The sequence below is a fragment of the Cygnus olor genome, chromosome 6, assembly GCF_009769625.2.
Source record: "Cygnus olor isolate bCygOlo1 chromosome 6, bCygOlo1.pri.v2, whole genome shotgun sequence".
Classification (NCBI taxonomy): domain Eukaryota; kingdom Metazoa; phylum Chordata; class Aves; order Anseriformes; family Anatidae; genus Cygnus; species Cygnus olor.
In genome coordinates, this window is record NC_049174.1 from 16,835,899 (window position 1) to 16,860,228 (window position 24,330).

At 41.1% G+C, this 24,330-nt stretch overlaps 1 protein-coding gene across 3 annotated transcripts in view; it reads right to left on the minus strand.

The window, feature by feature from the left end:
• The window catches only part of AGPS (alkylglycerone phosphate synthase), an 80,520-nt gene that overhangs the window by 48,333 nt on the left and 7,857 nt on the right, over positions 1–24,330 (minus strand). The window contains exon 1 of one of the 3 annotated variants that reach the window (XM_040561934.1): positions 3,339–3,703. The exons of 1 other annotated variant lie outside the window; for it this stretch is intronic. In XM_040561934.1, the coding sequence (XP_040417868.1) occupies positions 3,339–3,511 (173 nt within the window). In that variant the 5' untranslated portion in view covers positions 3,512–3,703. Of the gene's footprint in view, positions 1–1,154; positions 1,173–3,338; positions 3,704–24,330 lie in introns of those variants that run through there. One more of the 3 variants, XM_040561939.1, reaches the window with a different exon arrangement.

Here is a 24,330-nt window from a genome sequence, read left to right on the forward strand (position 1 = left end):
TGAAAACACTGTCTTCAGGATATTCCTAACACAGGATGTCACATTAGTTTCTGAAATCCTCACTATTCTTCCCTTGAGTGGTAGGTAAAATAGCTGCCAAGTTCAGTATTGTGTCTCTCTCGAGTTGCAATTACACAAAGATATATGCTTAAGCCCTATTAAACTAATAGACTGGAAAAAAAATATTAACTCGATATCAATATAAAATTTGGTACAGATTAACCTGTTTCAAGCCTAAAGGTAACTTACAACTTGGTGCAATAATTGCACACTTGGTAAGTGTGAATATCCATACAGACCAAAAGTTTTCCAGAAGCACTTCAGAAGTTTCAAGCTTTATTTTAAGCAGTCTCAGGACCTTGTAACCTGCTTGAAGACCTAAAGACACTCACAACTCTGACAAAGTTAAAGTACTTAGGTGTCTTCTGTTACTTGAAAGAGCAGCTTCACTGAAGTCTAGACACCTTTGAATTGAAATAAAGAAGTATTGCCAGAGCAGGTCAAGCATGGAACATGGCACAATCCTTTTTCAGCAAAATATAATTAACCAAAGAACCCAACCTCCTTAGACTTGGCTTTACACTTCAAAGATCTATTGTATTTAACCAGCTCATCTCCTGCATGCTCCATTGCTCAGTACTCACATCCTGAAATGCAAGTTCAGCTATTAACCTTTCAGGTCTAACACATTTTCTACAGCTTGTATACACTCAAACAAGTGCTCTAGCACTAGTTTCTTTATGCCTGATCACCACCTCAAAACCCCCACAGGAGCTCCAGACCTAGCTTCTTACACCCAACATGACCTCAGAGATCAGACTGTCTCCCTGCCTGATTCTCCAAACTTTTGTTTAAGAGGTGCTTTTTTGTTGTTGTTATCAGTTTTGCTTAGGGGCTTACCAAACGAAGGAAACCATATATTCAAACAAGGACTATTAATTATACTTTTGCCAAAGATTTCTGTCCACACAAAGAGCTCTGGGAAACTTTCATTGCATTCATCATAGCACCTAGCCTTATACAAGTGTCTTTGCACTACCCAAGCAAAACCACCACACAGGCGGAAGTGAGCTTAACTAAATGCTGAGAGAGCCCAGTACTAAGCCTCTCACCAGCTGAACAAAGTTAATAAGCTGATTTCAAAAATTCCTTACTATTAGCAAGCTTCAGATATTTGTTATAGTCAGTCTGTAGCATTCTTCAATTCCATCCCAATAATCTCTTTACCTTCTCATTCAAGCAAGAGCACCTTTGTTAGAATTTAATAATTTTAAGGTGAACAACTTCAGAAATAATGTTATTTTTTCAATATAGTTTAACTTTCATCTTGAAATCTTACCCTATCCGTCCCACATCCTCTCCAGACTCCCTTAACACACTTCAATTTATAAGGCCGCACAGAAGACCTTCCCAGCTGTCCATGGTTATTCCAGACCCCCTAGACCTTCTCCATCTTCACCAAGTAATCTCAGCCACCAAGACAGCCACTCAGACCCACATATAACTGACAAGAATTCTTCTGTCCAATACGTTCCCAATCTTCTGAATGGGACAGCCAGCTCCAGATCAGCTGGAAGTTGCTGGAACAGGACTCAGGCATTCATCACTTACCACGTCTGAATCACTACAGGCAACAGAATCATCTCCACCTACCCTCCCATCACTCACTTCAAAACTTATTATCTTGAAATACAAACTCTACCTAGCTCCTCATACCCAAGGTAATATTAAAGTATCACAGACTTTTTAACACCTACCACCTCAAATATGTTTCACCTAGACTTCATATTCAGAGGGAACACCTGAAAATAAGAGGTACAGATCCTCTAAGGTTCTATTTCCATACATACAAAAGTGCTGGGCTCTAGGTACATCAAGACAGCTGCACCTATGACGGGGATCAAACTTTCCAGCAGCTCCCTTACACCCTCACAGCAAAGCATCCTGCAGTTGCATCACTTTGATCATAAATTCCTTGAAGCTACATAACATTATTAATCTAGAACAAGTTGTATGGTGCAGAAGTATCAGTTCTTCACGTTCCTACAGCGAATACCAGTATGGGAGGCCAACGTCATTAACTTGTAGAAGAAGTACAGGTGTAAGTTCACCATGCCTTTGTTTCCACAGAAGAAGCTATCCTTAGGGTCACATGCATCTTCACAAAAGCATGTTTCTGCCGCTCTTCAGGGATGCAGGAACTGGCTGTAGAAATTACATGAGAATTCATTTAAAGTAAATCTTTGAGAACTAGCTAAACTGGTATTTTTCAGAAACAAGGATTTCTTCCTAAGCTCAAACCAAAGAAAAACTCAACCTGGAATCCAACAATTTTAAAACAACCCATTTCTCTTAGTGAACAGCACTGCTTGATGCATCTCCTGCAAGAACATCAAATCCCCTCAGAGGGAGGGGATATCAAAGGCTTGCAAACTTTGTCATATGCATGAAGTCAAACGTTACATCCCAGTCCTCTCAAAGCAGCAAGCTTGGCTTGGGCCATGCATGATCCGTTAGAATAATTCAGACCATCCCTTGATCTCACAAAGCTTGCTTGAGAAAAGAGGTTCAGAGCAAATCACAGGCTGAAAGGATTTTCCTCAAAGGAGCAACAACTCTCTTACCCACTACTTGCCCTACCTGCCTCCTGAATGCCTCCACATGCTACCAGAACAGACCAGTGCCTGTGCACAGCCTGACGGAGAGCAGTAGGCTGTCTACAACCCATACCATAAGATGCTCCTGTGGGACTGCAAGCTAACGCGTGCATAGGAAATCCACATCTGAAAACGGGGAAATCGTGAAATAATCACAAGATCATCCTACCTGAAAGGTGAGCCTCATGATGACAAGTTACATGAACCTGTATCACGGTGCCTTAACTGTGTCACTCAATTTACCAGAGAAATAAATCCCAGAGCTAGCAGAACAATTCACAGCTGGACAGCTGTGCCGTTTGCTGTGCCATTTGCCCTCCCTCGCTCTCACGTGAGCTGAGATGCTCAGCTCCTAGGTGCCACAAGGAACAGAAAGAGCGGCCGACAACATGCTTACAGCTGAAACTTCGGGCAGGGCCAGCATACACCGGCAGCACACCGGTGAGGTGCGGGCTTCCCGGGTCTCCCAGCCGGGCGCAGAGGGCCCCTCCGCCAGCCCGCCTCCCGCAGAGCCCCCCCTGCCCACGCACCCCTCGCTCCGACGGCCGCAGGCCGGGGCCGCCTTTCCCGGGCTCCCCCGGCCCCTGGGGCCGCCTCAGCGCCCGCCCCGGGTCCCGGCCCTCCTCCGCCGGCCCCGCTCCGCCCGCAGCGGGCAGCCCGCGGCTCGCCGCCCGCACCCACCGCTTCTTTGGGATGGAGCCGGCGGCCGGCCCGGCGGGGCCGCCCTGCGCCTTGCAGGGGCTGGGGGACAGCGCGGCCAGGCCCGAGCCCCGCAGGTGCCCGGAGATGATGCGCAGCCGCCGCCGGGCGGAGGACGGGGACCCGCCGCCGCTTCCCGCCGCCTCCGCCGCCATCGCGCTTCCGTGTTGTGCCGCCGAGCGCTGCCGGGTGAGGGGTCAGGCGGGCGGAAGGCGCCGAGACCCGGTTTCGGAGCCCCGATCCCCGCCGAGCTGAGGGTGCCGGGCCGGCCCGCGGGGTCCCCGTGGAGGCTCCTCGCAGGCACCTCCGTCGCGGAGGTGTTTGCTCCTCAAAGCGGAGATTGCCTCAGCTCATTACGAAACGCTCGTTGGTGGCGTTAGCGTAGGTGGGGTGCTCAAGGAACTGGTTAGTGGGGTGACAAATTGTCCTACAGAGTTACAGATCTTATCGCTGCTGCTGACAGCAGTGTCCCAGCGTGTGAAGGGAGATCTGCCGGCCCTTCCCTTTCCCCTCAGCTTACAGGTGCTTTGCTGAAATAGGCAGAGAACCTGCGCCTCAGTACGCTTATCTGCAGTGCACGCATACAGCAGTGGAGTTAGGAACGTGCTGATACCACTTCTACCATAGATTTATACTTCAAAAAATTTACTATTTACATTATTAGATGGTATCAGTACAAGTGAAATGTTTTGCCCCAAAATAATCATCACCTAGGTTTTTCACATAGGAAGATGATCATATTTTAAACTTAAAACTCAATATCCAGGTAATAGTGTTGAAGTTACTCAGATTTCTGTCATAAGTGCCATAGTTGCAACAACAGTAACAAAGTCTTCAAATGGTTATGCTATTTTGTGTTTCTACTCAAGGACTGTTCAGTCTAAATGCAGGGCCCCAGCTTTCGTTGACAATGTCTGCATGATCTCCAGACAAAACACTGAAATGCTGAAGTTTTCTAACAGTACCTTTGGCTGTGGAACAAGCCAGGTTCCTATGCCAAGTGTCTGCTGACTTCACACACTCAAGCTACCGTGTTGTGTAGTTGTCTTGGACTGCCTCACGTGTCCCAGTCAAGTGATTCGGGCTGGTTTGCATCTATTCCGTTGAAGACTTGGGGGTTTTCAAGACAAACAGGTCCACCCAACACAGCCACCACACGGGTTGAGGAGGGCTCTGAGCGACACAGGCCCTGCGATCACACACCCACCCCAACCTGGTGGCTTCACACACAACCCATGATCATGCCAACATCTTAACCTGGCACAACTCACCAGCCTCTGCTTTGCACTCAGTGCGGACCTATGCTGCCTCTTGCAGCTGATGCGGTCTTTCTGGCAAGACTCATACCTTTGAGATCTGCTCAGAATTCCCTGCAGGCTGTAGGACAGGGCATGGACTCCCCTGGCAGGATGAGAACTTGGGACCACTGGCTGCTTCTTCATTCCAAAGAGGCTTGGAGGTGAACAACTGTTCCACCTAAAATGGTCTGGGTTTTGCATTGTTTGTTTGTTTGTTTATTTATTTATTTATTTTCTTCTCCAGACATCAGCCTAGCCCATAGCCATTGCTTAGCCAAATCCCCTCCTGTGTGGCTTTATGGGAGAGAAACAAACCCTGGTGGGTGGGAATATATTCCTTTCTGTAGCCAGGACAGCCAGCACCATGTACAGAACTGCCATACAATCCTGATCATGAGACAGTATGAACAGCTGGGATTCATCCTGTAATACCAGCACCATCAGAAGGTGGCAGTCTTCAGGGACAATGACCATTCTAACCCTGCAGAGCTTAGTCTTTCCTGATTACTGACTGCTGGGCAATCTTTTCAGTTTGTCCAAATCCACCATCGGCTTAATGATAAGCAAGAAATATAATAACATCATATGGCGGATCCTTTCATTATCTGTAGCATCCGTGAGGTCATGGGGAGGGCCATCCTATACAGATTCCTAAACTATGAAGAGGGAGAAGTGGGATTTAAGGGAAGATACAGATGTGATACCAACTCCAGATAAGGTCTGCTGCAATGAATCATGCACCAGTGTGCTTTGGTCAACTTTGAATTTCCACTTGGGAAAAGATGGAAACTGGAAAGATTTTAAAGGGGAAGAGAAAGAATGGCAAGAGGGTTTTGTTTCTTTGCTTGTTTTTCTTTCATCAGAGAAAGAAAAAAGACTGAACAAACTGCGTTTCTTAAAGACGTCTCAAGAAAATATGTTATCAGTCTTCAAATATATAAAAGACCGCTGTGAAGTAAAAGGGACCAGTCAATCTGTCCATCATGTCCCTGCTATGTTGGTGAGAAGCAGTGAGCTCAAACTGCAAGATATTACTTCAGTATTTGTATGTATTAGACTACTTTCCAATAGCAGTGAAAATGAAAAACTGTGGTAGCCTGCCTAAGAACGGAATGAAGTCACCTCCATTAGCTTTAAGAACAGACAACACACCATCTACCAGAGATGGTACCAGTAGAACCAGATCCGCTCAAGGCAAGGCAGTGGGCTAGCGACCTACTCAGATTAATTCCAACTTTGTGAACTGAAATACCTTACACAGTTGAGGCCTACTTTGTTATCACACACAACCTACTTTCATGATTAGCTTTAGCAGTTTGATGGCACCAGTCAGCTTTATGGAAATGTTGAAGTGGAACGCTAGTATCTGTGTGATTATTAATACTTTCGTAATGATATTTTGCCTATCACTGCTGGTTTATTTGTTCATTCCTTCCTCGTGCACCCCTATGCTTGTTCTGTCATGTGTATGAAATAAATCACATGAAAATTCGTAAAACTCTTACCTTATCCTCTTTCAAATCCCTTTCAAGGACCTATTTCTCCCTTGATAGTTCAGTGTGATACCTTTCCATTAGCTAAGTAACTAGCAGAAAGTTCTCTAGGGAGCAGCAACTAGCAGGAAGTTCTCTGGGGAGCAGTATGTAGTGCACAAGCAGAGAGACTTTGGTTCAGTTCCCTACTTCACATGCAATATCGGTGTCTCTTTGAGTCATAGCTCTCCATAAAGAAACCAGGGGTAACAGTATCTCCCTGCAGAGATTGACCAGAAGATAAATACACTAAGGTCTGTGTGACAATATAGGATCAACCACCGTAAGACGTTCTGATTGAAAGCTGTACATAAAAGCCAGGTATTATTACCATTTGTTTTGCTTTTATTCTCACCATGGCCAATTCATCTTACGCCTTTTGTGTGCTTGACTAGAAAATGGTCTGTAATTTTCCTGGGGCAGGAATTGCACTAGTTGCAATGTGGTCTCAGCTTTAGGTTAGGTTTCTGGTATTACTGCAATATAAACAGCTGTTCCGGCAGTTTGATAGTTTGGTTATGGAGTTAAATTTCCCCCTGTGAGTAATTTGTATACTACTTTCTGAATTAACTCATGCATATCTGCATTTAACTATCTGCTGCTGTGGAGGCAGTCTTTAGGGAACAAACACAGATCTCTCGACTGAGTTTCCATTCACACTGTTTACTGAAGTGCTGGATATAGCTGGAGGGATTTTAAGTCACTGTTATCTAAACCGTTCCACATTGTGGAAGGTTTGCAGACAGATACTACGTTCACTGTAGTAGGCTTCAGATTTTGCTAGAATCTTTCTCTGCATTGCACTCATTGGTAAGGAACAATCATTTGTAATGGGCTCGTTTATTTGATCCTAATCATAGGAGGTTGCAAGTCAAAAATAGAATATAATATCTGATGAGAAACATTTATCACTACCTCAGAACCTAATTCTCCAAAAAGTTCCATATTAGTTTTCAGGCGTGTGCACCTGGAGATTTAACTGAGGGGTCTTTTCTTACTGTGAGAATGAAGAGTTCCTGGCAGCACTGTGAAGGCATTCCTCAGCGCCCTTGGAAGGACGGCAATCTTCATGAAAAGGAGTAGGAACATAATGTATTGGCAGATCATGAGTCTGCTCTTTCTCACCATTTGCCTGAAGTGAACCACTGATGTATTTTCAAAAAAAATGTCTAATTGGTTCATATAGAAGTGCTAAAAAGAAAACTTAGCAAGCACAACAACGTTGAAAGTAATGTAATTGTGACAACAAAGGGAAATACGATTTCAGTAAAAAATCCAGCAGATCTACAAGGCAGTAGTTTGAAGCATGCTAATTGTTGCCAAGCCAAAGCAGCAGGATTTACTGTTCCGTGAGCTTTCTTTCCCACACACCTGAGTGAATCTGAAAGTGTGAGTGGGATGCAAACTGCATTGCAGAAGCAATGAGAAGAGCAACCTAAAGAATCCACTGTTTTCTAGAAAGATGGGAAATGTTGGTTTTCTATGACATGAACTAGTTTTTCCTACACTGGTAGGAAAAAATAGAGGCAGAAGAGTTAAGTAAAACACGCTGAGCTTTAACTTCTAATTGCCAAGATTTCAGCAGGTGAAGAGCAAAAATCATGGAGCATCACAGCCATTGAGTCCTTTGATAGTTTAAAAGTGACAGGAAAGAACAATGCAGAGGTATTGTAGGGTATTATAGATCACATTTCGTGTAACAATAACCAGCAATCTTCTGCACCTTGTGTTAGACAGTTCTTCACAAGGTAAAGTTATTGTGGGTTAGGAGTTTAATATGCTATCAGTAGTGGTAACTATGGCAAGCAGACAATGTAGCTTCAAACAGAAACAGAAAAAGCAGTTAAATTTACAAACAGATAAACTTTAATTCAAAAGACTTGAATGACCAAGAGAAATGTTGACAGTACCCAAGAAAAAGGTTATGTTAGTACAAGGGATGCCATCAGGGGCCTGGCAGCACTACCAGGCCTCACTGGCCCTCACCAGCCTCACTTCGCTGTAGCCTGTTTAGGAAAATCCCTAAAGTGAAAATGATTAGGTGATGGCAGAATATTAGGGGGAGATATCACATATGCTTTATCTGTTCTTATTCTTCCAGATGTCTGTTTGTGGCCCGCATCAGAGACACAATACTCTGCAGGATGGACTGTGGTCTGAAGCAGCACGGGGATTCTTCAGTCCTTATCCCTGACAGGTTTTAAAATATTAGCTTAAATATTTCATGCGTCAGTAAAATGCCATTTTTCTCCTAGATACACTAACTGAAAAATACCATTTTGAAACAACTTCCAAAGGAACACCACTACATTTTTCTGTACATTGTTTGGAATGACTACACCGTAATTAAAATGCTCTTTCTCAGATTTTTAGTGTACAGCAAAAGTAACGGATTTCTTCATAACAGATGAGCAGGACATGAACAGAGCAAAAGAACTATTTTTTTTTTCAAGATTCTTCATTTCATGGGTCTACTTGCAAGGTTAAAACAGAAAAAAACGCCTACTCGAATAAGGTGTGTTTTAGATGTTTCTCTCTCCAGTCCAATTCAGATATGATTGACACTAATGTATGAGGAACACCTTTTTGTTCTGTATTTCTACAACCCTGTACAATAAGCCAGCACCTACAGAAAAGGTGGGGTTTTGGCTGTCCTAGGAACAGGATGGGTGTGGAACATCCACGGCTGAATCATGAGCTCAAAAGAGGCTTATGAGGCAATAGATGGGGTAAAAGGGCATAAGCCTTTGAGCTCGCCTCTGGATTAGTCATTTTATTCACCAGAAATGTAGAAAGTTTACACCTGTTGATGAACATGTCATTCAACACCAAGTAATTCATGCCCTGGGAGGAGTTTTGTTGATATCTGAATGAGCCCATAAATTTTCCTGAAAGGAAACAATTTGTCCAAGATTTATCAGGTTTTGTGCCGTTTTTACAGTCAACAGAGACCCTGAAGGAAAGGCAATGCATCCATCCATCCACCCGTCTATCCATCCATCCATCTACTACCAGCTTATAGCAAGAGGAGGCTCAGGTGGCTGAACAACCTAGAAGTATGTCTATATCTGAACAAGAATCATTGAGAAGCAAGTGCTAAATCCTTGTCAATGATGTATTAAAAAATGCATATTGTGAAACTTTGTGAAACTGCTGCAACTTCACTAAGTCCTCTGTTATGACCCAGGGCAGAGTTAGTATATTGTTGTTATCCATGTATTAATAATATATCTGGATCTATTTTATGTATACTGTATTTTGCATACAAGAAAAATACTTGCTAAATAATTAAATATATGCATGGATGAGTTCATGCATCAATTGTTTCAAGGCAGGCCATTGCAAACTGAGTAAGAGACATTTCTATTTGATTACTCTGTTAGCTTCTGGTAGTAAATCCAGCTAAACTCCACCACTGGTAACAAGAGTGGCAGATAAGTTTGTAAGTTTACATGCTCTGCAAGTTCCCAATGAATTCTTATTTCACTTTCTTCATTCTGCTGTAACGACAGTCCTGGTGCATCCAGATAACTGAAGGGAATAATGGCAAACTTCCTAGAAAACTCTGTGCAGAGATGTGCATCCCTGCCCTGTTTCAACCCTTCCACAATGCATGTCAAAAGCCTGTCAAAAGAAAAAGGTTTTGTATTTGTTTACTGAGGCAATTCAACAAAACCAAACATAGTTACCACATACGGCTTCCTGTGGCTTTGTTGGTAAAAGTAAGCATAATTTGACATTTACAGACATTTAGCTTTCAAGGTGTGCATCCCAAAGAAGCTCAAGTGTGGTTTCCACGCTCTTTTTTTATTGCCCCAAGACTTTCTCTCCTTCTCCTTCTTTAACAGAGCTGTCAATTAAAGTGAAATGCAACTGCCCAGCATGACAAAGGAGCCTCTATGGAAACTATTTGCCTCCTCTATGCTTTCTTGGCTGTTGCAGCTCTTGTACACCTGCATTTTATCTTGGTGACTTCGTTTCATAACTATTCTCAGTTCCCTTTATTTGCTTTCAGAACATCCATTTTTCATTCCAGCTTTATGCCCTCTTTTGGAAGAGTCTGACAGGAAGTGTTGAAACAGTGAAAATCCATTTTTGAGAATGAGCGTTTTCATAGCTTATGAATTTCTCCTGAATAGAGTTGGCATTAATTCATAAAATGATGATTCTCTCCTCATTCGGGTAGTTATGTGTGTTTGGAAAGGAAATATGCTTTCCTTCCTATGTTTTCCTAAAACGTATTGCTTTGTTAGCAGACAGTTGAGAAATGTTCCATGTAGAATTGATGCAGGAGAAACTGGACGCAGTGCACACTAACCATGTTCAACAGTTTGCCCTGACAATCCTGTATCCTGGCACTCTCCTGTCACCTACATTCTAAAGAGTATGGACTGTGAGATAACTCAAGATACAGCTAGGATCTCTACGTACATCACACCTTTAGGGGAGACACTGGAAGCTAGATTGCATTATAGCACTTTGTTAAATAATCCACTCTAAGTATGCAGTTTGATGCACTAAAATTCTCTCAATCTGCCACAATTTCTCAGAACTTCCAAAAAAGAAGAAATTACCTAATAATGGCACATGCTTAATTCTGTATCTCCTTTGCTTATATCCCTAAACATACTGTTGTTGCTAAAAAACATTGTTTTACCTCCTCAGGCTATACAGCATACAAATTGTACTGTGGAAGGGAATGCTGTGTATGTTTTAAATAGAAAGTCAATTCTCATGTATCTTTTTGAGAAGTCTGTAGGTATGACAAAAGCTCTGCTATGCCTGGGTAAGAAATAACACCTCAGGAGGAGGAGAAATACAAGGGTATGGAAAGGGCTGACGGTGCTGGAATGCAATTTAAGTCTGTTGGATTTTTACTTGTTTAATTAAAATACAAAAAAAGTGCTGATGAAAAGTCTAGTATATTTGTGCAGCTCTTGACTGAGTCTTAGCACAGAATTCTGTACTGTGGAAAATTAACATTTACCAGATAACTGTAAAACTTTTTGACATATTTCAGTTAAAGATATAACATTAACTGCTGTGGCTAACTCAAAAAAGAAAAAAAAAAAAAGGCAATGAAAACACTTCCTAGATCAGAGAGCAAGGGAGCTTAACAAACAAGTCAGCTACTACAAATCCAAATTCAGAGTTTAATGAGAAGGAACAATTTCTTCTAGTGTCTATTACATTTTAAGACAATTACCTGAGTGTGCTCTAGGGAATACCAAGGTACACAACATCAGACACACAATTAAGCAGTGTAATTGTGTAAACACCATATTTGGGACAGGAGAAGTGTTTGAATACACCATGCAAAAACTATTCCCAAATGGAGGCTGATGAGTAATCATGTGAGTCTTTAAAATAAAATAAAATAAAATAAAATAAAATAAAGTAAAATAAAACAAAACAATTAATGTTAGCTATATTTGAATCAAGTGTTTGATTCTATCATGGTTCCCTTCACATAATTCCATTGTTTTAGCCACTTTCCACTTTTTATGTGAGACAATTGATATTTTTTCCCTCTGCTTAAAATCCAAGTTTTTTCCATGATCTTTATGGAAAGAGACGTCAAAGGAGAATTAAGCATCTGCAGCTTACAATAAAACTGTTAACATTGTCTCAATATTATCTATATTATTCTCATATGCTCCTATATTTCTCCATAATTATCTCCCACACAATAGTACAATTGTCCTATAAAGGTAGATACTAATGGAAAGTTAAGCTTTTATAACTATTAAAAAGTAATGTTATTAAACATCTGAATTTCCCAGTGCACCTTGTGAAAATTGTAAGGACAACGGTAAGTACAACTACCCTGAAGCCTCTGCATTTGTTCTTATAGATGTAAGCACCCATATCCTTTTATACTTCAGATCCATAGTCTTTCAACACACAACTGGGAGTGAATATTATCCCTGCCATTAAGGTCTGCTGCGGTGCTAGGGGCATGGGTAAAGCTGTGTCCTAACATCCTATGGTAGATCTGCAGTTTATGCAAGGAGCTGTATGCGCTCTTATCCATACAGCCACAATTAACCTAACCTACTGTACTTGTACCTTTGTATATATATATGCATATATATATGTATATACTGCAAAGTATCCTGCAGTGTTATATCTTCCCTCAGTGTTCACGCAGTAATTTCCTGTCCAGCCTTCTTTCTAGATTAACCCAGTTTATTTTTGCATTGCCACATCAGAGGTACCTCCTGGCAAATCAAAGATGCTTTCCCAGCATGCACTAACTATATATAGGGGAATAATACTTTTTCTGTTCATTTTTGGAGACATACTTCAGGACTGTAATTTTAAAAACATATTCAAGAATATATGCAAAAGATGATGAGAGTAGATCAGGCAAGTCAGGAAGAGTGTAGATGGAAACAGGTCGTGGTATTGGGCATCTAATGGTCTCTCTTCATGTGCTGTCCGAAGAGTGGATCAAGAGGACCTGGAGGCACAGAGCTGTGAACAGGGAACCTAACCACAGCTGGTGAGCGCAGCCCACCGCATGGTGTTGCACTCATGTGGCTAACCACAGCAGAGAGAGGGAATTTCCTGGTTTACATTCAGATACATTATCATTATACCAGTAGCGTACCATTTGCCTTTTGCTTTGAGCAGAAATACACAGCATTAACACCAAATTTTCATCCTCCTTTTCCTGGATTTGTATCCAAGCTCTTCAGTTTTGCCCTATCTGAGGAACAAAAACAAGGAGGAGGAGACAGGCTGAAGTAGTAATAATGAGATCAAGAAGTAAATCAAGTTCCTTCTATGAAACAAAACAGATGTTGATTCAACCATAATTTAGGCTGGGGAGTGAAGGGCAGCTGAACAGAACATTTGTATGAGTGAAAGCAACATTGCTGCTTAGAGGCAAATCTGCTGCAGTTTTTAAAATACACTTTTAGCATCAGAGATGCTAGTGAAAAGGGATGATCTTCAGGATTTTGCAAATTACAGCACAGTATATTAAGAGGAATGAGTGGCAATTTATCTGAATATAAACTGGCTATAAACTGAAGCTGTTCAGCAGCTGCTCCACAGGCAGCAAAATTGTCTTTGTGATGACAGTGAGAGCCTCCTGGAGAAGGGCAGGGTGGACATTCATGGGTAGGAACCATTAAAAAGCATCATTACCTATAAATAAGCAAGCACTCCTAAAGCATACTGAACCATATGAGACACTAAGACAGTCTGGAAGGCTGTCTCCCTTTCACTTTAGGAATTACTGAGTATTTGTTGGTTTTAACTTTTTAAATTTTTATTTCGTTCCTTACTATGATGTGATTTTAATTCTTCTGCATATTGCAGAAGTTTAATTAAGTATATAAAATTAAAGCATAGCTTCAGCTTGTACTGCTGAATGTGCACTAGCAGGACACCTTAAACGCTCTTACTGCTGCTGCTTTGCCAGACCTGAGGACTCCAGTCTCAGGCACTGTCAAGCCAATGCTGTTCACCAGTGCTTTGTTTCAACAGAGAAATGTGGTGCATACAAGGGATAACAAAGGCAGCTCCTTTTTTTGAAGAACACAAAATAGATTAAGCTGGTCTCAGCTGAAAAGGATGCCATCAATTTAGACAGCAGCCTGCTCTTTCAGCTGAAAACATGGGAAATGGAGCAGCACAAATGGGTGAACTGCTTGATTCTCCAAAATATTTGTGAGATAATTAATCTCTACTGCTTTCTCTGTGTGATAGGGGACCAGCTTACTGCTCCATTACATGCAATGATATCGTTGAAGAAGGTAGACACTTTCAAATGAGTGAGAGAAAACAGAATTTATTTTCTCTGTAACACAACACTCTTTGTATGTTGAGAAGTTGAAAAACAAACTGTCCTTGTGTGCATGGCTCCTCAGCACAGGAAGTTTAGGGGCAAAGGAACAATTGCAAAACAGAAAGTGGGGGTAAAGAAAGCAGTGCCAAACTTAGAGGGAGAAAGTACTACTGTAAATATATCTAATGACTAGGCATAAAAAGAAGTACTGAGTGACTCCTCGTGTTCTTGTGAGCTGGAAGCAGCTTGGTGAGAAACCTCAGGGCAATCATTCCCAAGCCTGCTGGAACAGGGACTGTTAAGACTCCAGGATAATAGTGTTGGCTCCCCTACTGGAGCACTCCCTCCTGGCTAATGTATGGATTAGTTTGAAGAGGGCAGTTAAGGATAATGGTACAGCCCTGTGACTGAGGGAAGAATAAAATTGTGATAATAAATTCAGCCGAGGGAGAGTTAGAAAACTGAGACATTTATCAAGACGATTGTCTTGCTGTGACAATAGCAGTACTTGCCCTGGATATCATGACATGAAGCAGCTTGGGCAACAGCATTAAAACTGCCCTAAAACATCAAATTTTAGCTGGAATGGAGAGAGTGAGACTTTCGGTACACAGGACAGCAAGACACCACTGATACGCCTATTCTTGAGTCACTAATCCGAATTTTTCTTATGTGCTTATGGCTAGAGAACGTTTCAGTCATTCCTCCAATAAGATGTTTAAATTTCCTCGTGTACTGCTCAGTACGTCACTCAAACTCTCCAACAAAAGGATCGCTGCTGAAAGCACTGCTTTGTCATGCTGGATCTTTGATGGAGGCCTCGCTGATCTCAGAGCAGGAATGCACAGACATAGCACGTTTCTTCCGTAGAAAGCTTTTTAGCAATTGTTTGTTAATTATCTGAAGTGTGTATTTGTTTATTAGTAAAGTATTTTAAAACTTTATAACTTTAAACCATTTTTTTTACATTAAACTTTTGTTATAATGTCAAAATATATTTTAACATAGCTTCTAACCAGTTTCTAAATGTTGTTAAAAAATTAAAAAGGAAAAACTAAGGGCCTCAGACTTCTTTTCCTGGTCATAATATGTATCCCATAATGTATCCTGCAATTCCTAAGCATCCCTGGACACAAACATCTCCCAGACTTCTGGAGTGCTGAACTGATTTGAATCAATGCCTCTGCTGTGAGCTACTGATGCCCTCTCCTCAGCCCTGCAAATCCCTGCATCAGGATCAGTGGTTCTGGCAGACTTTGCTGCCTTCAAATCCAATACCAGAATGCCCTTTGAGGACTACAGATGCTTGCCTGCAGATGTGCCTGCCTTGAGTAGCTGACGGATTCTGTCAGCCACGTGCACTAACAGCAAGCTTCTGGCTGCGGAAGACAAATGGTCCCAGCCCAGGACCTGGGACCCCCCCAGTAGCGTGGACATCCCTGCCTCATGCACCGGCATGCAGGGCCTGAAGCTGTACCCCAAAATCTCATCTTTTCATATCTCCAACCGCATCTAGGGGCAGCAATAATCTTACATAGGCAGCATCTCTATGGGAACAGCATTTCAAATTGCACAATACTGAATTCTGACCTAAGGAGATCTGGTAAACTCAGCAGGGTGGGTTAACAAATCATTTCCTTATCAGAAAGAAATTACACGGCCTAAATGTATCATTTGCAAGGACTGTGTGGTATTTGTAACCTTTGCTTCCAAACGCAACAAGGCACAGCTTTCTTTTTACCCAGCAGATGGCCAACTGCTCTTGGTTAGAGAAAATAAAACCTAAGCAGAAGCTTTCTCACTAACATTTATAGCCCTGCAGATGGACACATTGCAGGAAAGGCAGCTTTGTAAATAAATCAAAAAAAACTATAATAACTTTAAGTTCAAGGCCTACTCATTCCTTTTTTCTTTAGACAACTTTTCTTGAGCAGTAAAATACATGCAAGGCCTCAGGGAGCTCAGGGCCTTGTTGTGTGCTCCAGGGATGAGTGGTATTTTACTGCCCTAAGGAGTATGAAAGGCTGAAGTAACAGGAATGTTAGCCTTCGTACCACTGAAAAAACTCAGAAATATAAACCTTAATTACAGGAGAAAATATAAGTAAATGCTTTGAAGTTTTGCTCAATACAACTCTATCCACCATGCCCTGATCTTGTTCTCTGAAAGTTCTCTTTATTCACCAGGGTATTGAAGATTTGGGTAGTCCCACCTGCATTTGGTGACTGCAGTTCTGTACAACGCCTATGACTCTAGATGAAGTCAGAGGGTGCTCCTAGAAAGGAACATGGAAATCTAAACTTGATCTAGTATTTTCTCCAAAGTTCACATTCTGGATTAACCCAGCAGCTCAGGGATGGTATTAATACGTACAAGCACTCATCCTTAGGTGACATGCTCCTCTTGCATACTTAGCGTTATCCCTAATGTTTAGTCTCTCACTATCAACTTTTAGGCATTAGGTAGTTATCAGCATAGGCAGACTGGCAGGCACCTACCAGCATCAGCAAAGGTCTCACAATGACAAAATGGACTAGTTAATGGAAGAACAAACTTTCATCCACACCCAGGACACCACACAGTCTAATCTAGCATAGCAACTGCTAGGAGACACTCAAAACCTGGGGCATGGAATGCTCAAAAGGCTTCAACTGACCCCAGTCACAGGCTTTGTCCGCCCACATCTCCAGGAACTGAGGACAGAGTAGATGCCTGTTCTCTTCCCAGAGCTGCTCTACTTGCAGTAGTTTTCCCTCTTCTGCTTTTCCCTTGACCACACAGCTGTTACAGTGATATTTGATCACCAGGGAGGTGTATGTATGCCCCATCAGAGATTAGTGCACTAATCTCTGTAGTGCAGAGATTACAGATAAGTTTCCTGCTTTATTAGATATAATTTTCAGCAAAATTTGAGTTACTGTTTTATTATTCTTACATGCAGCCAATTATTTTTTTCTGTCTGAGAATCTCTCAGATGGCAACACAGCAAAGAATACAGAGTGAGACAGTATGACTGTATGTTAGGAAACTAAGAAAATTAGCAGGACAGTTACAGGCAGATGAAGTAAATAAAATAGCATTAACACTCTTAGAGAAGCATTACAGACTTTGAAATGACAAAGTCCTTTTCAATAAGCTTTGTATTACTTACACACCAATGCAACGTGTTGTGCAAACAGTTTTAACTCTAATCTTACTGAAACAGGAGATTATGTAACCAGGCCACAATGCACACATTGCCTTTTGAAGGGAAGTGTAAAAGGCAGTAAAGTATTATGAAAGTGTTGTTACAGGAGTAAAAGCTCTTTAGAATCATTCTAACTCCTCCTTTCACAAGAGAAGGAGGTTGTTTAAACTCTGTGCTGTGGTATATTTAAGCCATAAAAAGAAACTTTGGGAGATAGATATTGCATGCACAAATCATAAAGGGTGCCATAATCATTTGCCTTTCAGAGGTGGAAAATTATATTGGAAGTTATACAAAAGTATAACTGAAATGGAACAGACTGAACAGTATCTAAAATTGAACAGGTGCCTTTCTACGAAAAAAAAAAAGGGCTAAGAAATGCCAAACAGGAAGAATGAAAGGTTTCTGGAAAGCAACTAATCCGATGGGAACTTCTGCACAAGCAAGGTCAAGTGTGCTTCCCTACTCTGCCTCCTGCTAATGTTCTCTGCCGTTCTGCCCTTCTACCACAGCATCTGTTACCATGATGTGATTTTACTATTTCTTGCCCTGCCCCTCGTCTCTAAACTTAGTTATTGATTTTTGGCACCCTTTTCCCTTTCATGCTTATGTTTGTTTCAGGCAACAGCAGCTGCATGGAATAAATCCTTTGGGTTTTATAGAGCCATTGTTCAAAGCTGTTTTAAGAGTGTTACTACATGTTTGCAATAGTAAACGACAACATAAAGAAACTGGAATTAATAATAATAAAAAAAAACATAATAAAAAGGCAGAGCTATATATTGCTATACAGTGAAAACAATTGGAAGTATGCATGTACAAATCCACTTGTTTGATTAGCATGTCATGAAGGAATCATCATTTTTAGAGGAAGAGCATGCAACACTTATTTCATCCAGCAGTGAATAAACACCACAGGGCAGAGATGTTAAATTCTTCTTCTTCATTTTGTAAGTAAATGTCACCTTAGGTCCTCTTTCAACCAATTAGCCAGTACTCTGTTGCATACTGGAACAGCCACAGGGATGATCTAGCTATGTTCAGAAGACAATTGTTCCAAAGGGAGAGATATTCCAGCTAAGAATACAATCTACCCTCTTTTCTATTATATACCCTTCCTGCAGAAGAGAAGCGTTTGGCAGACAACTACTTGGGGAACACTACACCAGCTCAAAGGCTGCCTTACAACAGAGCTATACCTGGGAGTCCATATTGAACCTCACTGCTGGAAAAGGAGAATGGCTTGGCTGTACCAGAATTTTCTCTGTGGTCTTTGTCTTTTTTTTTTTTTTTTGACTGGGTTAGCCAAAAATCACTAAAAGTAATGGATGCTTAGAATCGATGAATTCAGAGTTATCAGTGAGATTTGCTATTTTAAGGACTGTTTACCATTTTACAAGAAAAGAAAATGACAATAAATATCTTTTGATAACCTTGCATATTCCGCTAACATAGCCAATTCTATTTTGAGAAAAGCTGCAGTATATTGTGTGCATTTTTATATTAGCTAGAACTTCAGAACACAAGATGGCAGTGTACATTGTAGTGAATTCAGGCTTCTAGCTGCTCCTGTTACTCAAACAGAACGTATAACATTTTATTCAGTCATATATTAATCTGATCGTGTAATTGCAGTATTAGAAATAAACCTAAAAGTATTTATCAACAGCAGAAACAAATGCAATTTGCCAATAAATGAATATTGCATGAACAAGTGTTAGGTAAAGCTTAATTCAAGCTTTTATCGTACATAACAACACTCTGGAGACATTAAAGCCTCTTATGGAACTCCTCAATTGCAATAACAAGAGAGTATCCCTTTATGAAGGAATGGAAGCTGGCTCAGTCACAAGAGCTTCAGAGCAAAATCGGCTGCTGGGGAAAAGAACATAAGAGAGCTGGCAGCCTAAAATATGTAAAAAGCTCAGGGCTCTCTGAGGAGCACTGTAGACCACTGAAATGGAACAGACTGAACAGTGTCTAAAATTGAACAGGTGCCTTTCTATGGAAAAAAAAAAAAAGTGGACAACTGTTTGGCATGACAATTCAGAAAAAAAAATCCACTGAGAAGCACTGAATTAGAGGAATAAGTCTCTGGCCGAGGACAAAATTGCTTAAACAGATACAAGGAGTCAGACCTCTCTGTACACAACTTCAGTTATGCAAAGTCTCCCTGAGTACAAGTGGCCAAACAGAACTGCAAAAACAAACTTTCTCTGTAACTACTCGCTACTCTCTCTTCTGAGGTTGAGTTGAATGTCTGAGTCAGCAGGTATAGCTTGAAAGTTGTCTTAGCTATCCTTCTGAACTGAATTACTAGCATTTGGTTATACACACATCAATGTATTAGAAAGGCTTGCTACATAGTAAAGAAAGCCCTAAGAAAAATAGCAGCATTTCAGAGTATAAAGTCATCATGGAAAACATTATCCCCAGGGGATGTGTAACACTGACAAAATTCCAGGCAGCCCTGCTTTCTCCATAGGTGTTGCTCAGGTTACTTTACCTCCCTACATCTGAACTCACAGTGCTAATGACAAATGAGACTGACCTGGATCATCAAAACTCAACACCAAGCCCCATCATTTCTGGATACAGCTCTTAATTTAACGTAGTTATTTTGAATTAGATTACGAAAATGTATAATATCTCTCAGATGACTGTGTCATAATTACTTCACATTTTTCTCTCCAGAATGGGGATATTTGTAATCTTCCATTTTACTGGACAATAGAGAATATCAAAGCAGTGTGAGTGGAGCATGGCATGCAGAGCTTGGCCAGCATTTTTGAAAGAAGGTGGAATTGGGAATGCTGGTCCACAAGTCTACTTTTCTTGTAGTCATCCGTGTGTCAAAATATCACCCTGTTCCCAACTCCACAATCACAGCAGTTCCAACAAAAAGTTATCCTACTTTTCATGGTGGTCCACTCCTGTTGTTACTTCAATTGTTGCTTGTTATTGCCTTATGTTCCCACACATAAATCATTGGTTTTATTCCAAGACTTTTTTTCCTCTCTCTTTCTGAATTTGCATAAGATTGCATTTGGCATTGATTCAGGTCAAATAATTCAAACATCATTTTTTGCCTGGTATTTAAACTAAGGCTGGGTGTGGGCTCATGACTAAAATAAAGTGTCTAACCTAGCTGTTTCAGTCACCTGGTCTATTTATCACAGTAGATTACAGTATGTGTGGTATGCACAGAATTATGCATGTATTTCTCAGCCATCTAAAATGGAGGATAAATTGAACGTGTCATGGTTTTAGGGCAGTAATTTATATTGAGTACAGGGCTTAGAATGGACCCGAGCCAAAACCTCAGATCTAAATTACCCTGAGTTCCAGGGAAATTTTAATCCGAATAAAAACTTCACAGCTGCTCATTATATAATTAAGTGAACCAACAAAAGACCATTTCTCAGCACTCTCAAACTAAAGCATTTACATCCACATTTAAACGCTGTGGCTTCACCCATGGATGCCCTATACTGACCCTAATCATGGAAGTTCTTGTATGTAATTAGTGCCTCTCAGATTCTGCTGTCTGATACAACCATTCCGAATGTTTCTGCTGGCTTTGAGAAGATCCCCATTATGTATATTATTCTTTAACCTAATGGTATTTCCCCTCTGAGAGTATGTTACAAGGATTCACAAATTAAATATTTTTCATGTATGAACTATTGAAGTTGGTCTCACGGCCTCCTTTTCATTTCAGGTTCTTATTGAAGATTTGATTTTCAAGAGTATGTCTTCCTTTAGCAACCATGGGAATTAACTTCTGAGTTTCTGTGAATGCACTTGAGTTGTCCAGTCCGGAGAAAAGGAGGCTGAGAGCCGTCTTCGCTGCTGTCTGCAACTTCCTGAGGACAGGAAGCGGAGAGGGAGGTGCCGGCTTCTGCTCCTTGGGAACAGACGGCAGGGTGCACAGCAAAGGCACAAAGCTAAGCCAGGGAAGAGTATTCCATTCCATTCCATTCCATTCCATTCCATTCCATTCCATTCCAATTTTATGTTATTTGTCAGCCCACATAGACACACAGTGAAATTTCTTCTTTAGGTAAAATAGTTCTTACTTTTCTATTCAGAACTAATCCTAAGCTAGCCTTCTTTTACGAGGTATAACCAATTTCCCTATAATCAAAGATAACCTCCACTCCCCTCACAATAAAATTTTGCTATAAGAGCCCGCCCCATGAATGACCCCTTCCTCCCCAGACTTTGACAAAATCATCTCTTTGACATAGCCCTACATAAATCAAAATTAATTTATTTCCTGCAGTCCAAAACAACTTCTTCCCTCCAAAATAAATACTTCTCTGAACATTAAATCCTAATTACACTTGCGAATTCAGGAAGCTGTGGTGCAGCAGAATGATAGCAGTCCTAGAGGCACTGTAACCTGTTCATTTACTGAAAGCATCATCTCTCTGCCTTTCATCAACACATAATGTGAAAGACTAGGTCTGGTCTATGAGGGCATGGAGCAGGAAATGTGAGGGGGCAGGAGACTGCTACCTCTTGGTCCAGCAAGACCGAGACTCCAGCTGGGGCTGCAGGCTTTAGAGCTGTTGGGACTGGGGGTGGCTAGGATAAAGGATGCTGGGGGCTAGTGCCACCCCAACATTCCCCAAGTAAGCACTGATTGTAATAATTGTTAAAAGTAAAAGGCAATACATTTAAAATTGGCAAAAGTAATATGCCTATGAAACATGCTGGCAAATGGTATTGCTGAGGCCAAGTGCTTAGCAGGATTTAGTAAAAGGTTATACATACATATTCATACATTTATGTGGGGAATTAGATTGGACCCGATAAAAATTCATAATGGATATAAATGTTCGCAGTTCAGGGCATAAATCAGCCACCAGCCTGAGGTTAGAAAATAACTTCCCCTACAGTCAGGTTGTTATATAATTATCCATTATACTGGGGGGGGGGGGGGGGGGCGGGGGAAGAGGTTGAAGAATAGGGCAATTTCCTCAGCGACATCTGGGAATTACTATTGTCAGACAACTAATTTAGATTTGATCTGGTATGGAAGTTCTTATTACATCAAATAATGTAATTTAGAATTAAAGAATATGATTTATTTTTTATTTTTTACTCTTTATGTAATCAAGTTCATGCCTGAGGGTAACTGCAAGCCTTTCCCATATAAGCAGGCCAAAGTTAGCAAAATGTACTCTGCTGTGCTTTCTCACAGAACCTCCTTAAAAACAGCTTCAAATTTTCCAAGGAAGGCAGGCAGAGTCCCAGGAATTCAGTTTGTTGAGATGCTAGCCAACTAATATAGCCAACTTACTGGCTATATTAGAAGAGAAAAATTTCTGTTCTTGAGCTACAGTAAAAATCTCACATCCTGAAACATCCTTATTTTTGTTAAATTTGTTAAATTTGGAGAATAACATAAAAAGACTGGCAGAGCTCCTAAACATCACAAATTATAGCACTAAGGCTACTCTGTGCCTGCTTTTTCTACTTGGTATTGTCAGCACACCTAAGCAAATCATACGTGTTCCTATGGACTTGTTTACATCAAGCAATATCTCTTCAGCTGTCTTGTTGAACTTACAAACTGTGAAAGCTAACATAACACACACCAAACTCTAATAGAAACATCCTTTATGACCTTGAAAACAAATGGTTTGATTGAAAATGGCTTGATTAAGACTTTTTAAATGAATACAGGAAAACATTCCTGTGCAGGAATTCAGTGCAGGAGTCAAGGGATATTGGCTGCATTCTGCTATGGTTTCTAGAATGTATGTGCTACACCTACTGTAATTATAGCATAAATTATCATCACAATAGATGTGTGGAACTAAGGAACATTTATTAACAAACCATCTCACAAATTTTCAGAAGAAAAAAGTGTGATACTTGGCATCAGTCTCTTAGAGTTTCTGTTCCTAGTGAAATAATACTAGAAACACTGCACAACAATCACACATCTGGAATGTTTAGGACCACAAGCAACAAACATTTTGGTTTTATGAAATAAAAATCTTTGTGTGAAACTTGTGATCTGTTCAGAGAGATTTATAAAAGGAATAGCTGAAGAGAAGGCAGCAGATGTAACATAGCAGATTTTTTTTAGTTTCTGTGTTCCATAAAAATCTTGAAAAATTAATTCAAACTGGCTTTGATAAGAAACCTGTAACTTCGCTTGCTGCTACAGACCACCTGTCCCCTGAATGCAGGCAAGCAGGCGTCTCCTATCAGCTGGGGTCCGCCCAGCTCCATGCCAAGCGCTGTAGGTGTTGCTGGCACTACACTTTGCAGGCTCTAGTTACCAGGGTGTCCTCATTTAACACACAGGGTCTGCAGAAGCAATGGGACTGCTTTATGGCTTTCTCAGAACAAATAGGGCAACTCCCTTAAGCACAATTAACTCTTAACAGTGGCAACATTACCAGCCCTGCAGATGAAACCCAAATGAGGGTTATGACAGTATTGGGTGGGTCTTGTTGGGACCGTTTGACAGCAGTCCTCTGCCAGTCACATATGCAGTTTTGTTGTGTCTCCTGCCTCCTTATGTCCTCCTGCTGCCACTAATGACACCCTGCCAGCAGCAAGCTATTTCCCCGTGAAGCTCCCAGGCTGTTTATCACCCAGCTGCCTCATCCTGCCAGCCACCAAACTGCAGCTCCTGCTCTCGTGTAGGGTTCTCCCTCTGGAACTTGGCTCACAGTACACTGGAAACCCCAGCATAGACTGGGAACCTCAGTACAGTGTGGCAAAGACATAGGATATATTGAACTGTGAGGAGGTGTTTGTGGTGTGACAGATATAGGTGTGAGGTCTAATTTTTTTAAATGTCTTCATTGGGAAAATAAAGTAAACTCTAGTGTGCGGCTGACATTTACAGTTGTACTTTGCGTAAAGCTTCAAACACCAGTGAAGAGAGAATTAGAGACGAGGTGTAAAGAAATTAACACCCAAAAAGTAATAGTTTTGATCTAGAATAAGGCAAACTGATAAATATTGTACAGATAATCCAAATAGTTTTCCAGTGGAAGAAATAACCTCAAAAAAGCATGAATTAGAAAAGAGAATGATGGGAAACTTTCCTTTTTCTCCCCCTGCAACTACAAGCAAGTTTGCATGGGATATGGCAAGGCAAAAGAACAATGTAATTTTGGCTCCATATGAG